General features: G+C 36.3%; 1 protein-coding gene across 1 annotated transcript; it reads left to right on the forward strand.

Annotated features, from left to right (window-relative positions):
* Positions 1 to 711: 711 nt before the first annotated feature.
* LOC104877296 (blue copper protein 1a-like) lies at positions 712 to 1,347 on the forward strand. Its single transcript, XM_019217950.1, has 3 exons — positions 712 to 792; positions 946 to 1,089; positions 1,165 to 1,347. The coding sequence occupies exons 1-3, from the start codon at positions 712 to 714 to the stop codon at positions 1,345 to 1,347; spliced, it is 408 nt and encodes a 135-aa protein (XP_019073495.1).
* The last annotated feature ends 12,105 nt before the right edge of the window (positions 1,348 to 13,452 follow it).

The following is a 13,452-nucleotide window of genomic DNA, read 5'->3' on the forward strand; positions in this document are numbered from 1 at the left end:
TAATGGATGTCTCCTTGGAGTCCAAAAGCTTACCAAGTGTTGGCTATTCTAGAAAATCCTACCTTTAAACCACCTCCCAAAGGCTCACAAGAGATAAACTAGTGTATCTCAATGGACAGAGATCACTTGCCTTACCAAGTGTTGGCCCAGGTGATTAAAAGGCGTTTTACGTTAACTAAAAAGATAAAAACCATTAATGGGTCACACTTTCTCTTCATTAAAAGCTAAAACAACAAAACCTCCAAGTTTTGCATGTGGAAACTTACCCGGCTTTCTTCACTCCAAGAGACAAAGAGCCTAGCCACTCATCCTCCATTAGAAGTGTTGTGCCTCCTTCATTAGACATGTTCTTTTCATTCACCAATTTTCCAACAGTGATTGCTCAGAGAAATTATCATTCGATATTTGTGTATACATGTGTAGGCTAAAGGAAACCACCAAAACATACATGTTTTTATAATTGTCATACAACATTAGGCATGGCATAACTGCGTACCAACCAAAGTTTTCTCCGGCAACACCTCATGGTCGGCCATCCAGCCTGTTCCTCATTTTTTTTTTTAAGGCTTTCAATGAGATTCTGTAAGTCAAAACATTTTGCTATAAATAAACTTTTAATTTAGACTCCAAGATGAAAATCACCGGTTCAAGTAATCATTGAAGCTGGTCTTTAGAAGAAACTTGGTGACTACTCAACTTTAATAAGCTCCAATGGCTTCTAAGCGGTTTGTTGGCGCCATAGCAATCTTGGCATTTGTTCTTGCAGTTGTGGCCATGACAACAGAGTTTGCTGTTAGAGATGACCAAGGATGGACCATCAATTTCGACTATGAAGCCTAGGCCAAGGACAAAGTATTTCATGTTGGAGATGAATTAGGTAATGTAGCTCAAGCCTTAAGCTAAGCTAGGATTTCATGTTCCTTTTATCACTTCCTTTGATTGAAGCTACTAAAAGTATTACGGTCGATTCTCATACATGCAGTCTTCAATTACACGGCGGGACGGTACAATGTCATCAAAGTGAATGCTATGTCCTTCACGAACAGCACTATACCACCAGCAAATGAAGCTCTTTCCACTGGAAATGATGTAATTACACTGGCCGCCCCTGGAACGAAGTGGTACATTTGTGGTGTAAACGACCATTGTACCAACTATGGATAGAAGCTTGCCATCACTGTATTAGAAGAGTCAGCGTCTCCTGCACCGGCCTCCTCCACCCCCACAACACCAGCACCCAGCTCTGCTCATGGGATCTCTGGGTCCGGGTATCATCTTCTGATGGCAGCCATGGTTGTTGTTGCATTCCTAGCTGTTTGGCCTGTTTTTACTCCAGAAGAACCTTAGATCACCTAGTCTTAAGAAATTTATTCTATTTTATGGATTTTTTATTCAATTATTTTTTGTATGAGTGAAAGAAAATGGTATGTTGGAAATATGAAAGATGGAAGAGAGAAATGAAGATGAATCTCTTGAGAAATGAAATTTAGTCACAATCTCACATTTTATAATGCTATTATTTCGAAATATATATGTTGAGTTTCAAATTTTGTGTCTTTAACTTGAACATGCTGGTATACAATTCAAATTTGAGTCTTGAACTAGTAATCTTTATAGCAAAATTACTAACTGATAACCCGACTCTTGGTAGCTTGGCATGTAAGGGTATCAACAAAATTTATACCTAACGTCCTTACACTAAAGTAGCAAAGCTACTATAGCATAGTGGCTCTAGGATCGAACACTGGGAAGGGTTTTTACTTTAACTAATGAAGTTCGGAGGATGGAGTGAACTTTTCTTAATAAAGATTAGGTTAAGATGAAAACATAAAAAGATGAAGGTGTTGTAAACTAAACTAACATGCAAATAGGTTAAAAGATAGAAAAATAAGTTTCTCAAAGCTTTGGATAGCCATGCTTAACTCACTGTGTAAAAATGGAGATTTTGGAACTTTTCACCTCGAGTTGGGGAAGCAACTAAGGTGATGCTTACTTCCCGAACCGGTATGAGTTTAACAACTGAGTTTTAGTCCTTGAAAACTTACAAAAGGGTAGCTGAACCTCATAAATGCCCTTTTAATGATATAGGTCATCTCCTCGACTTGCAATACAATGGCTCGTAGGAGATAACTAATGAACGTCAGTGGATCTAACAATAAGAATCCACTGAGACCAAAAGATTATCAAGTATTGGCCATTCAAAGCAAGTCAGAGGGATTAAAAGCTTTACTTTGAATGAAAACATTTATGACGCTCAGCTACTTACATTCATGGCTTGGAAATCTCCATCTTGACACGGGAGCTTCACATGGCATCCATTACTTCAAGAAACTAAAAGGTTTTAGCCTCTCATCCTTGGGGATTTCATCCTCCAAGGATGTTTGGCTACTAAGAAAATAGAAAATAGAAGAGAGAAAAAGAAAGCAAAAGATACTCTGTATTTAGCTAAGTGTCAAATTTACATAAGTTTGTCTCCTGGGGAAAGTTCCCCGACGGCGGGCATATAAAATGAAAATTACAAAACAATATATAACAGGTTGTTTACCCCTGTATTCTTGCTTAACAACTAAGGAATCATCTAATTGGTGGATTACAAGGAGAGAATTGGGATTTAGACAACAAATATCTGAAGCAAAATATCCAAAAACGTTGGTCGCAAATATCTGGAAGCACTCAGGAGAATTTCGCAGGCGCACAAAATGGCTGCGAAATTTCGCAGCCAAAGGCTGATTTCGCAGCCCTGCGAAATTGGCCTTCAGCTTGGAGTGATCTGCTTCCATTGGCTCTAACTTCTTCATTTCAACTCTGATTTGCGAACCGTTTGAAGCATTGGATTGTTGACTTCCCGATCTTCGAAACGACATAAAGCATGCATAAATTGGACTTTAGGAAGTACTCCAAAAGTGGCTGAAATTACTGTCATCAAGGATGCTTCAAGGTAGATTCTCTCTTTACTTCTCCTCCTTGCATTCCGGATTGGTTATGGCAAAGGACTTTAAGGCTTCAAAGCTCTGATTCTTCATGTTTCTGAGCTTTCCATTGCTTTGCCATGGATTCCAAATAACTCTCCTCCATCTTGGATTGCCTTGGTGATCAAATTACTAACAAAAACACCAAAACTTACACAAAGTGATTAGAAGTGATTGCAAAGGTCCTTAATATGTTAATTGGGTTAAAAGGCAATAATTACTACTCAAAAGTGTTTAAAAGAGTTAATTACAAGCTATCAAATAGCCCTTTTTGAGTAGTAATCACTCCCCCCAACCGACATATTGCTAGTCCCTTAGCAATGAAGGAGAGAAAAATAAAAATAAACATTACTATAATTTACAACATCATGCTGATCAAAAAACAATTCTCAAGTGGCATGATGATCTAACTCTCACATGGAACATTAAAGAAATAAAACTCAAACTTCAACAAGAGTTATCAAATAACTTGTCTAATCACAATTCATAAAGAGAAGGCATTATGCAAATTTAAGCTTTTGAAAGAGTTTCCACTCCCAAAGGGTCAAACCTTACTCTTCCACAAAAATCTAAGTGTTACTTATTAGTTTCCGAATATAGTATGTTGAACTAATCTCTCCCCCCAACCTAGTTCTTTTTCAAAGCTTAGCAAACTGATCAACCTCCAATAGGTTAAGAACGCACCTCTTTTTTCACAATTTTTTCATTGTAGGAGTACAAGGCTTAAAGGTATTATTTTTTAAATTGTCCATGTAACGGGGGTCCATCGATGACTCCCAACCAATTAAGGTTTAGGGCATCAAGCTTTAAGGATCTTTCAACCACTAACTCCTCGGATTTTACCCCGGACTTTTGAGAATATATTTTTAATACCCAAGCACCTACAGTATGTTAAACTCCACCTATTCACCCTTGTAACGAGCATTGAGGTCGGTGACTCCCAACCAATTAAGGTTTAGGGCACCAGGTTTTAAAGATTTGCACCATATACCCCTCAGACCTTGCTCGGGTTTCAAGGCAAGCAAACATTTTTCTTTCTTTTTTTTTTTTTTTTTCTTTTTTCCAAAGACTCATTAGCCTTTTACAAGGTGTCCCAACACTATTAAATAAGGTCAAAGGTACCAAGTCTAAAATTTTCCTAAGTCAAGAGGGAAATAGTTTTTCATCTTATAATCGGAACCTATTGTGCACAGTGTGTGAATAGCTTAAAGTGGAAGACATAAGCTTGAATTCAATAGAAACTTCAACAATTCATCAACTTTAATAAACATAATACAAACTCTAAGTCAAGTAAAAAGACAAAAATTCAATTTCTCCCTTTTCATTTTTGAGAATTTTTCCTTAATAACCATGGAGAGTAGAGAAAAAAAACTTAAAAAATTTAAAAATTAAGCGAAAAGCAACTAAATTACCAAAATAACTTAGCATTATTAACAATACTTACTTCCTCAACTCTCCCCCCAACCAAGCTGAACATTGTCCTCAATGTGACAAAAGCGATTGAAAAATAGGGAGGAAGTGATACCTCCTGAGTGACATGGAGTTTGAGTCGTATAGGAGAAACCACATGTTTCAAAGAAAACATAAGAGTTAGTGAGTAGAGGAAATAGAAAAATGCTAAGTTTAAACAAAAATGATGTCTATATATGATGTATCATCAGTAATACATCCAATCCCAGAATATAAGACATCAAAATATGAAATTATTTACACTAATATAATATGTAAATACAAAAAATAAAAAGATGATCAAGTAGTGGTAGGGTCATGTGGAGCTGATGCGTCTGTGGTGGCCTCTTGAATGGGTTGGATCAGGACTTTGGCCTCTATTCTGGTAGTCTCCTTGGGTAGCATAGTCTCCTCAGCTGAAGCTATGGGCTCTGATGGTTTAAGGAGGTCAGAAATAGAGTGAGAGGCTTTGTGTGTGATCTCAGTGAAAGGGCTCTCCTCTTTAGATGCATGGTTGCGGGGCTCTCTTTGCATTTTCACAACTTCCCTTGGCTTTGCAAAGTGTTTTCACAAACCTCTCTTCATTTTGCAAGTCATTTTTATAGCCTGGAGGTCATTTTGTATCTTGGAGATCATCTTGCAGCCAAAGGGAAAAAAAGAAAAACATTTTCGCAGCCCATGGAAAAAATAGAAACATTTTCGCAGCCCATTTTGAAGCTTGAAAATCATTTCATAGCCATTTGGAAGCTTGGAGATTATTTCATAGCCATTTGGAAGTTTGAAAATCATTTGGTAGCAAAAGGCCATTTTCGCAGCACATGGAGGATTTGGCAGGGGGTAGCTATGGGGCTGCGAAAACATTTCGCAGCCAAATGGGATTTTCGCAGCCGGGTGCCATTTTCGCAGCCCATTTCGCAGCTGCGAAATGGGGTTGGGCGGCTGCGAAATGGCACTCGTGTGCCAAAGGGGTGTTTCGCAGCTGCGAAACACCCTGCGAAATGAGGCTATGGCTGCGAAATTTCCGTTGGTGCTTTGCGCGTTCGTCTTCAAACGGCCATAACTTCTTCGTTTCAAATCCAAATCGCATACCGTTTGAAGCACTGGACTCCTGACTTCCTAAGCTTTAAAACAAGATATAGTATGAAAAATTTGAGCTCCAGGAAGTGCTTCAAAAATGTGTCCAATGGGGTGCGGATGCGACATTTCAGCTCATTGTTTGCACAGTCTTCAAACGACCATAACTTCTTTGTTTCAACTCCAAATTGAGCACCGTTTGAAGTTATGGAATCCTGACTTCCCAAGCTTTGAAACGAGATATGGTATGAATGAAATGGACTTCAGGAAGTACTTCGAAATGTGTCCAACAGGGGTGCGGCTTCAGGGTGTGTGCGCTGAAGGATTTTAAGGCATGGAGGATTTCGCAACCATTTCGAAGCTGCAAAATGAGTGTACGGGGCTGCGAAATGGCACTCGTGTGCCAAAGGGTGCATTCGCAGCTGTGAAACACCCTGCGAAATAGGGCTTTGGCTGCGAAAATTGGAGATTTCACGCTTTGGGGATTTCGCAGCCATTTCGCAGCTGCGAAATGGAGTTACTGTGCTGCGAAATGGCACTCGTGTGCCAAGAGGTGGTTTCGCAGCTGCGAAAATTTTCGCAGAGGAGGGTGTTGGGCTGCGAAATCATTTCGCAGCAAAGTGGCATTTTCGCAGGGGGCTATTTTTGGCTGCGAAATTTCGCAGACCACTGAATTTTTATGCTTTTGAGCTCCTCTTGATTCCCAACTTCCTTCTTTCACTTCTTTTGACATTCCTCTTGATTTTGATCATCCAAAAACCTATATTACATCAAAACAAATTAGAATTAAAGTATTGAAATCAAAATTAAAGTATTGAAATCAAAATTAAAACAAGTAATAAATTTAAAGAAAGCATAGAATTTAAATGAAGCTGATAGCATGTACCCCAAAAAGAAGATGAACTATTTAGCTCATCCTCACTCACACACCCACTTCATGCTGAATTCCCCCTGGATCCCAAACAAAATTGGCATCCTTCCCATTTAGTCCATGGGAATTCATTTCTCTTCTCTTCCCTGGAGAAGTGGATGCTTTAAAGGGTTCAAGTAACCCTTTATCATCTTGAACCTTATGATTTTCAATGGAAGGTTGGTCCATAGAGTTGTCATAGCAATCCCCCACCAAAGTGTCGATCATCAACACTTTCCTTGATCTTTTTGCATTGGTTCCTTGAAGGTTATGGTGGGGTTGAGGAGGAAGCTTCCTTTTCCCCCTTGCTATGTCGAGATTGGTGAGCTTCTCAATGGAGTCTTGAACTTTTTCTATCCTTAGTGATAGATCATTATAAACCCCCTCCATTCTTACATTTATTGAACTCTCCATATTATCAATCTTTTCATTAAGATGAGAGTTGATCTTTTGTTGCTCACCTACAAAGTCCTCCATGACTTTGCTTATCTTCAAAATGGCTTGCTCCAATGAAGATGTACTCATTGATGGTTGAGGTTGAGGTTGGGTTGCAAGGTTAGGATGGTTTATATACTCAAATGAAGTTGGCATGGCTTGTGGTTGTGCTTCAGTATGCACATTCCTCAATTCAAACTCTTCTATCCTTCTAGCCATAGATGCTAGCTTTGCCTTCATGCTCATGTCTTCATTCAAAGCATACTTACTACCCCATTGGTTTTGTTGAACTTGCCTTTTCCCTAACTCAATCCGATCCCTCATGGATAGGTATGCAAATTTGTCCTTCTCATGATCATAATGAGAGCTTTGATCTTCATATGGAATTTCCATTTCTTAAAAAAAAAAAAAAAAAAAAAAATGATATTCAACTAAGGCTCTTTTCTTCAACTTGTACCAGGGTTCCCTCTTGGTCTCGAATCCAAAAGGGCATGCATGGATTCAGTTGGAACAAAACAAATAAACAAAACAAAGAAAAAGAAAAAAGAAAAAAAACAGAGCATGCGGAAGGAAAAACAGAGTATGAAAAATAAACTAAAAATGAAAGTTAAAAGCTAAAAGAAACTTATCTAAACTAAGTTAAAAATGTTCTAAAATTAAAATAAAAAGTTAGTAAATAAAAAAAAAATGAGATAGAATTCACCTTACTCATGAGAAGTCTCACAAGTTACCTCCGACTGATATATTCACAGTGAAGTGGCACCTTCCCCGGCAACGGCGCCATTTGACAACCCGACTCTTGGTAGCTTGGCATGTAAGGGTATCAACAAAATTTATACCTAACGTCCTTACACTAAAGTAGCAAAGCTACTATAGCATAGTGGCTCTAGGATCGAACACTGGGAAGGGTTTTTACTTTAACTAATGAAGTTCGGAGGATGGAGTGAACTTTTCTTAATAAAGATTAGGTTAAGATGAAAACATAAAAAGATGAAGGTGTTGTAAACTAAACTAACATGCAAATAGGTTAAAAGATAGAAAAATAAGTTTCTCAAAGCTTTGGATAGCCATGCTTAACTCACTGTGTAAAAATGGAGATTTTGGAACTTTTCACCTCGAGTTGGGGAAGCAACTAAGGTGATGCTTACTTCCCGAACCGGTATGAGTTTAACAACTGAGTTTTAGTCCTTGAAAACTTACAAAAGGGTAGCTGAACCTCATAAATGCCCTTTTAATGATATAGGTCATCTCCTCGACTTGCAATACAATGGCTCGTAGGAGATAACTAATGAACGTCAGTGGATCTAACAATAAGAATCCACTGAGACCAAAAGATTATCAAGTATTGGCCATTCAAAGCAAGTCAGAGGGATTAAAAGCTTTACTTTGAATGAAAACATTTATGACGCTCAGCTACTTACATTCATGGCTTGGAAATCTCCATCTTGACACGGGAGCTTCACATGGCATCCATTACTTCAAGAAACTAAAAGGTTTTAGCCTCTCATCCTTGGGGATTTCATCCTCCAAGGATGTTTGGCTACTAAGAAAATAGAAAATAGAAGAGAGAAAAAGAAAGCAAAAGATACTCTGTATTTAGCTAAGTGTCAAATTTACATAAGTTTGTCTCCTGGGGAAAGTTCCCCGACGGCGGGCATATAAAATGAAAATTACAAAACAATATATAACAGGTTGTTTACCCCTGTATTCTTGCTTAACAACTAAGGAATCATCTAATTGGTGGATTACAAGGAGAGAATTGGGATTTAGACAACAAATATCTGAAGCAAAATATCCAAAAACGTTGGTCGCAAATATCTGGAAGCACTCAGGAGAATTTCGCAGGCGCACAAAATGGCTGCGAAATTTCGCAGCCAAAGGCTGATTTCGCAGCCCTGCGAAATTGGCCTTCAGCTTGGAGTGATCTGCTTCCATTGGCTCTAACTTCTTCATTTCAACTCTGATTTGCGAACCGTTTGAAGCATTGGATTGTTGACTTCCCGATCTTCGAAACGACATAAAGCATGCATAAATTGGACTTTAGGAAGTACTCCAAAAGTGGCTGAAATTACTGTCATCAAGGATGCTTCAAGGTAGATTCTCTCTTTACTTCTCCTCCTTGCATTCCGGATTGGTTATGGCAAAGGACTTTAAGGCTTCAAAGCTCTGATTCTTCATGTTTCTGAGCTTTCCATTGCTTTGCCATGGATTCCAAATAACTCTCCTCCATCTTGGATTGCCTTGGTGATCAAATTACTAACAAAAACACCAAAACTTACACAAAGTGATTAGAAGTGATTGCAAAGGTCCTTAATATGTTAATTGGGTTAAAAGGCAATAATTACTACTCAAAAGTGTTTAAAAGAGTTAATTACAAGCTATCAAATAGCCCTTTTTGAGTAGTAATCACTAACCTAAACTAATACATTAGTATTAATAATTAGAATAAATTACAAAAACCACTCATGTAATTCACTCGTACCGTAATTTAGTCTCTGAAGTTTTTATTTTTATTATTTTTTTAAGGTAATGTCAACCATAAAATATGCTCAAATGTCAAATAAGTTTTGACTATTAATTTTTTAAATAAAAAAATGGATGGAAAAACCCCTATGACAAGCAGTATACAAATTAAACATATCCAAACATATCATATACAAACTCATGTCAATGTTTATATGCTTGACACATGGGTTTCTTTATCCATTTTTTTTATTTATGAAAAAATCTTAAGGAAAGAGCTTATTTGATATTTAAACATAGTTTAAGAGTGATTTTCATTACAAAACAAAATTTAGGGGTTAAATTGAGAGATGGGTAAAAGTATAAGAGGGTGGTTTTATAATTTGCAATAATAATTACTCAAGATTGCTATTTTATAAGACTTTATATCATTGTGTTCTAAGTAATTGTGAGTGGTATTCATGTTTCTTTTATTGTATTAGAGTCAAGTGCCTAGTTTTTCCTAATCTTTTGCAGTGTTTTGTATATTTGTGTGTAGGGATGAAGTCAAAGGGAAAGCCTGTGTTGAAAAGTATTGTTTAAAGCACAAAATGATCCACATATGAAGATTTACTCACCTCACTTGGCAAGTTTAGGTAGCAAATGGACCACATTCAACATAGCAAACTCACCTAAACTACACCTAGGGTAGAGTAGGGGTGGGGTAAAGTACCCCAACACCTATTATGTTTCCTTAGAATTTCTCAAAACCTATATTTTTTTCTTCAAATAATTTTCAACAATAAATAAAAATCATATAAATACAAGTCACATGCAAATGCTTCAATACTCTCCAACACAAATTTATCAAAACAAATTCCTTCATATATTTCCAATTACTTGATATCTTTATCAAATTGAGCATAAAATTATTTAAGAATATCGAAAAGATAATTACACCAATTTCAACTCATATTTCATCCATTCAACATACATGCTCAAGTAATATATGAATCAATAATTGGAAATAAATCAAAAAGTACAATGAGAGAAAGAGAGACAATGACACCAAATTTTAGGTGGAAAATCTCTTAAGAAATAAAACTCCACGGGTATACAAGTGATCGAAAATGTTCACTATGAAAAATAAAAACTGAATAGTACAAGGTTTTATCTTAGTCAAGCCTATCAATCATTTCTGAACCAATTAATTAATACCTTTCTATTTCAACTTCACACCTTCTTTCGAAGCATAATTGAAGTCCACACCATACTCAATATTGGTATCTTCTTGAATCCACACAAGAAGAAAATGAGTTTTTGGAAGTATGAAGTAGTAGATTTGAATGTCCTATTTATTTATTCTCGATGAATAACAAGTATGAAGCCAAATTTCAATTCCTGACTTCTAATTTCATATCAGCCTAAAATTTTGAATCTTCATAGTTTATCATAGATTTGAACTTTATTAGCCAAAGGACATCTTTAAATCCAGAAATTGGGTGGAAAATATGTTCTTCCCGTTCTCAAGCTATGATTTATTTATTTATTTTAAATATTATTAAAATACGACCGTTTGCAAAATATTAAGACTTTCAATAAAAATTATCACTTGAAACCCATCACTTAAAAAAATGAATTTACTTTAAATTACTAAGCATGTAAACATTAATCTTGTATTTTTGTTCTACATAAAAAATAAAAAAATAAATTTTTTTTCATACAAAACTCATAACCTGGATTTCATTAGGCATAAAATTACTATAGTTTTAGAAATGCCTTTTTTTTCTTTTCTTTTTTCTTTTTTTTTCCCTCTTATCAGAGAATGATATTTTAAAAAATAAAAACCACAGTACTTGTGCAGAATGATCTTTCAAGTTAAATGATTTACTATGAAGCAAGCAAAGCAATGCACGACCAGAATTCTAAGTGTCTGCTTGTGTCTTGTCTATCACTTTTTTTTATTGAAACATATGCTAATAAATTTGCATGTAGACATTATAAATATACTGGTGTTTGACTCTTGTTCTTAATTTCCTGATGTAGGTAGAGATGCCGAGGAGGCATACAATCAAAGTACTCCACTGGTCTCAAATATGTATTGAAACCGCATTATCAAAATCCGATTTCCTTTTTTTTAAAAGAACAATAAAAAGTAAAGGATGAAAGAGAAAGAGAAAGAGATTATTTTGAACTAAAGTTTAAAAAGAAAAGCTAAAATGCACATTAGTTTGGTGAAAAGGGTTGAAAAATCGATGATGAAATCATTGGATTTTCTTGCCTTGTCGTATTTGTATTGAAAGAATGTGACATCGATGTTTCAAGGCATTACATTGAAACTTTAATCCTTTGTTATCAAGAACTGCTAACAATATGAACAGACTATTGTTAATGATTAGTTAGACCGTTATCAAAAACTGCTAAAGCAACAATTGCAGTTTGTATATATATATATATATATATATATATATATATATATATATATATATATGTATGTAGTAGGCTTCAGAACAAAGTAATCAATGTTAAATATCCCTATGATTATTTTTTTGCTAAAACAAAAAAATCATTCCCTGGTAATAGTGGCAATGATTGTCGATGGTGGCCCTAGAGGTGGAAGGAGGAGTCTCTCTTTGTTATCTTATTATTCTTCTTGCAAATCCCCTTTTTATCCATGAACTCCTTTAACTTCCCACTTTTTACAAACTCTTTTATATGTCGTTTTGGACTTCAATACTTGTCAGTCCGATTCCCTCGATCTTCATCGTAGTCGCAATACTTATGAGGCTTGCACTCCCCCACTATGACCGAAAAGGGTTTGGATGGTCAAAATCCTTTTAGTGACTTAATCTCTTAGAGGATGTGTTAGTAGGACACTTTCTGCAGCATATAGTTGGGTTTGGAACGATTTTCTAGATGAAGCTTAATATGTTCTCTAGTTTGCTTCTTCTCTTCCCTTTCAATTTGAGAAACATCTTTCCTATTACTTCCCGACTAGTTACGAATTTGACCGAATGATGCTTCAATAAGGAGGGCACCATAGGAGGTAGCTTTCTTTATCATTGAGACTTCAGGTCTTCTTTGGCATGACCTGTTTCCTTGCTTTAGCAAATAATCCCTATATGGTTGTCCATGTTGAATTAGAGAGTGAGTTAATGAGGTTTGAACCCTTTGGAAGTCCTTTGAAAACCATCATCACTGCTTGCGTGGTGCATCACCACACTTGAGATATTTCAATGTTAAATCACTGTAAATATGCATGCCTGTATTAACTCTCCTACACCTTTTGCTTCCAACCCCTTTTCCTATCAAATAGAGTGAATGTAGTATGCCATAAACACAACTTCCAAAGCTCAAGATTAATTCAGACAAGCATTGATGGAGCCATAATAATGTTGGTACCTTCAGACACAAGGGGAAGACTTTGCATAATAAGTGGTTATGTACCATCATTTGGCATAATGCATTAGATACTTGTGGGGATCACTAGTATTGCTAAACATGTTGAACTTTGAGAGAACAAACTCATTGTCGTAGCCTCCTAATGGAGAATGTCATGAGTAAATGGTGTTAAGACAATCTCTCACAAGACATGAAGACGATGAGCTCTACATTACTTTCTTGTACCAATAGTGGAGTCTTATTTGGTCCACCCTAGTTGCCTATTAAGGCCTTCCTCTAAGACAACAAGGTCATGCACCTCAGATAATGTTTTGATCACTTAGAATCAACAAATCCCTTTCTTGATCATTTTCTCTGCTATATATGTTACTTTTTTTTTTTTTTGCATGCAATCCTTTGAATTTCACATTTTCTTGAGCTAACACCCTTGTTTCTTTTCACTAGCTCCTCTATTCTTGGCAAGGTTTCCTTGTTTTTTTTCCTCATCCTCTTTTCCATTGTGGTTATCTACTCTTAGAGTTGTAGAAAAGTTGAAAGGTCCTCATGCAGTCACTTGCCACTTGAGTAAGTTTGCATTATGACTATCGTTTAGGTTTTTCTACCAATTCCCATAGACAACATCAATGTGTTTTACCCTCTTTAAAATGTAGCAATTCTATCCTTGAATATGACCTATCTTTGTGATATAGAAGAAGATAGAGTGGAGATTTGATTGACCCTCTTTGATGGTTAGGTCAGTCATCGATCATTAATAAAAGAACAAACAAATAG

This window comes from Vitis vinifera, chromosome 13, assembly GCF_030704535.1.
Source record: "Vitis vinifera cultivar Pinot Noir 40024 chromosome 13, ASM3070453v1".
NCBI classification, from domain to species: Eukaryota; Viridiplantae; Streptophyta; class Magnoliopsida; order Vitales; family Vitaceae; genus Vitis; species Vitis vinifera.

What these genes read in the sequence shown, in the direction of transcription:
- LOC104877296 (XM_019217950.1), top strand. Translation starts at nt 712, where the DNA reads ATGGCTTCTAAGCGGTTTGTTGGCGCCATAGCAATCTTGGCATTTGTT. An exon ending in CCATGACAACAGAGTTTGCT is followed by an intron (nt 793 to 945) that starts GTTAGAGATGAC and finishes CTTTGATTGAAG; the next exon opens with CTACTAAAAGTATTACGGTC. An exon ending in CTCTTTCCACTGGAAATGAT is followed by an intron (nt 1,090 to 1,164) that starts GTAATTACACTG and finishes AACTATGGATAG; the next exon opens with AAGCTTGCCATCACTGTATT.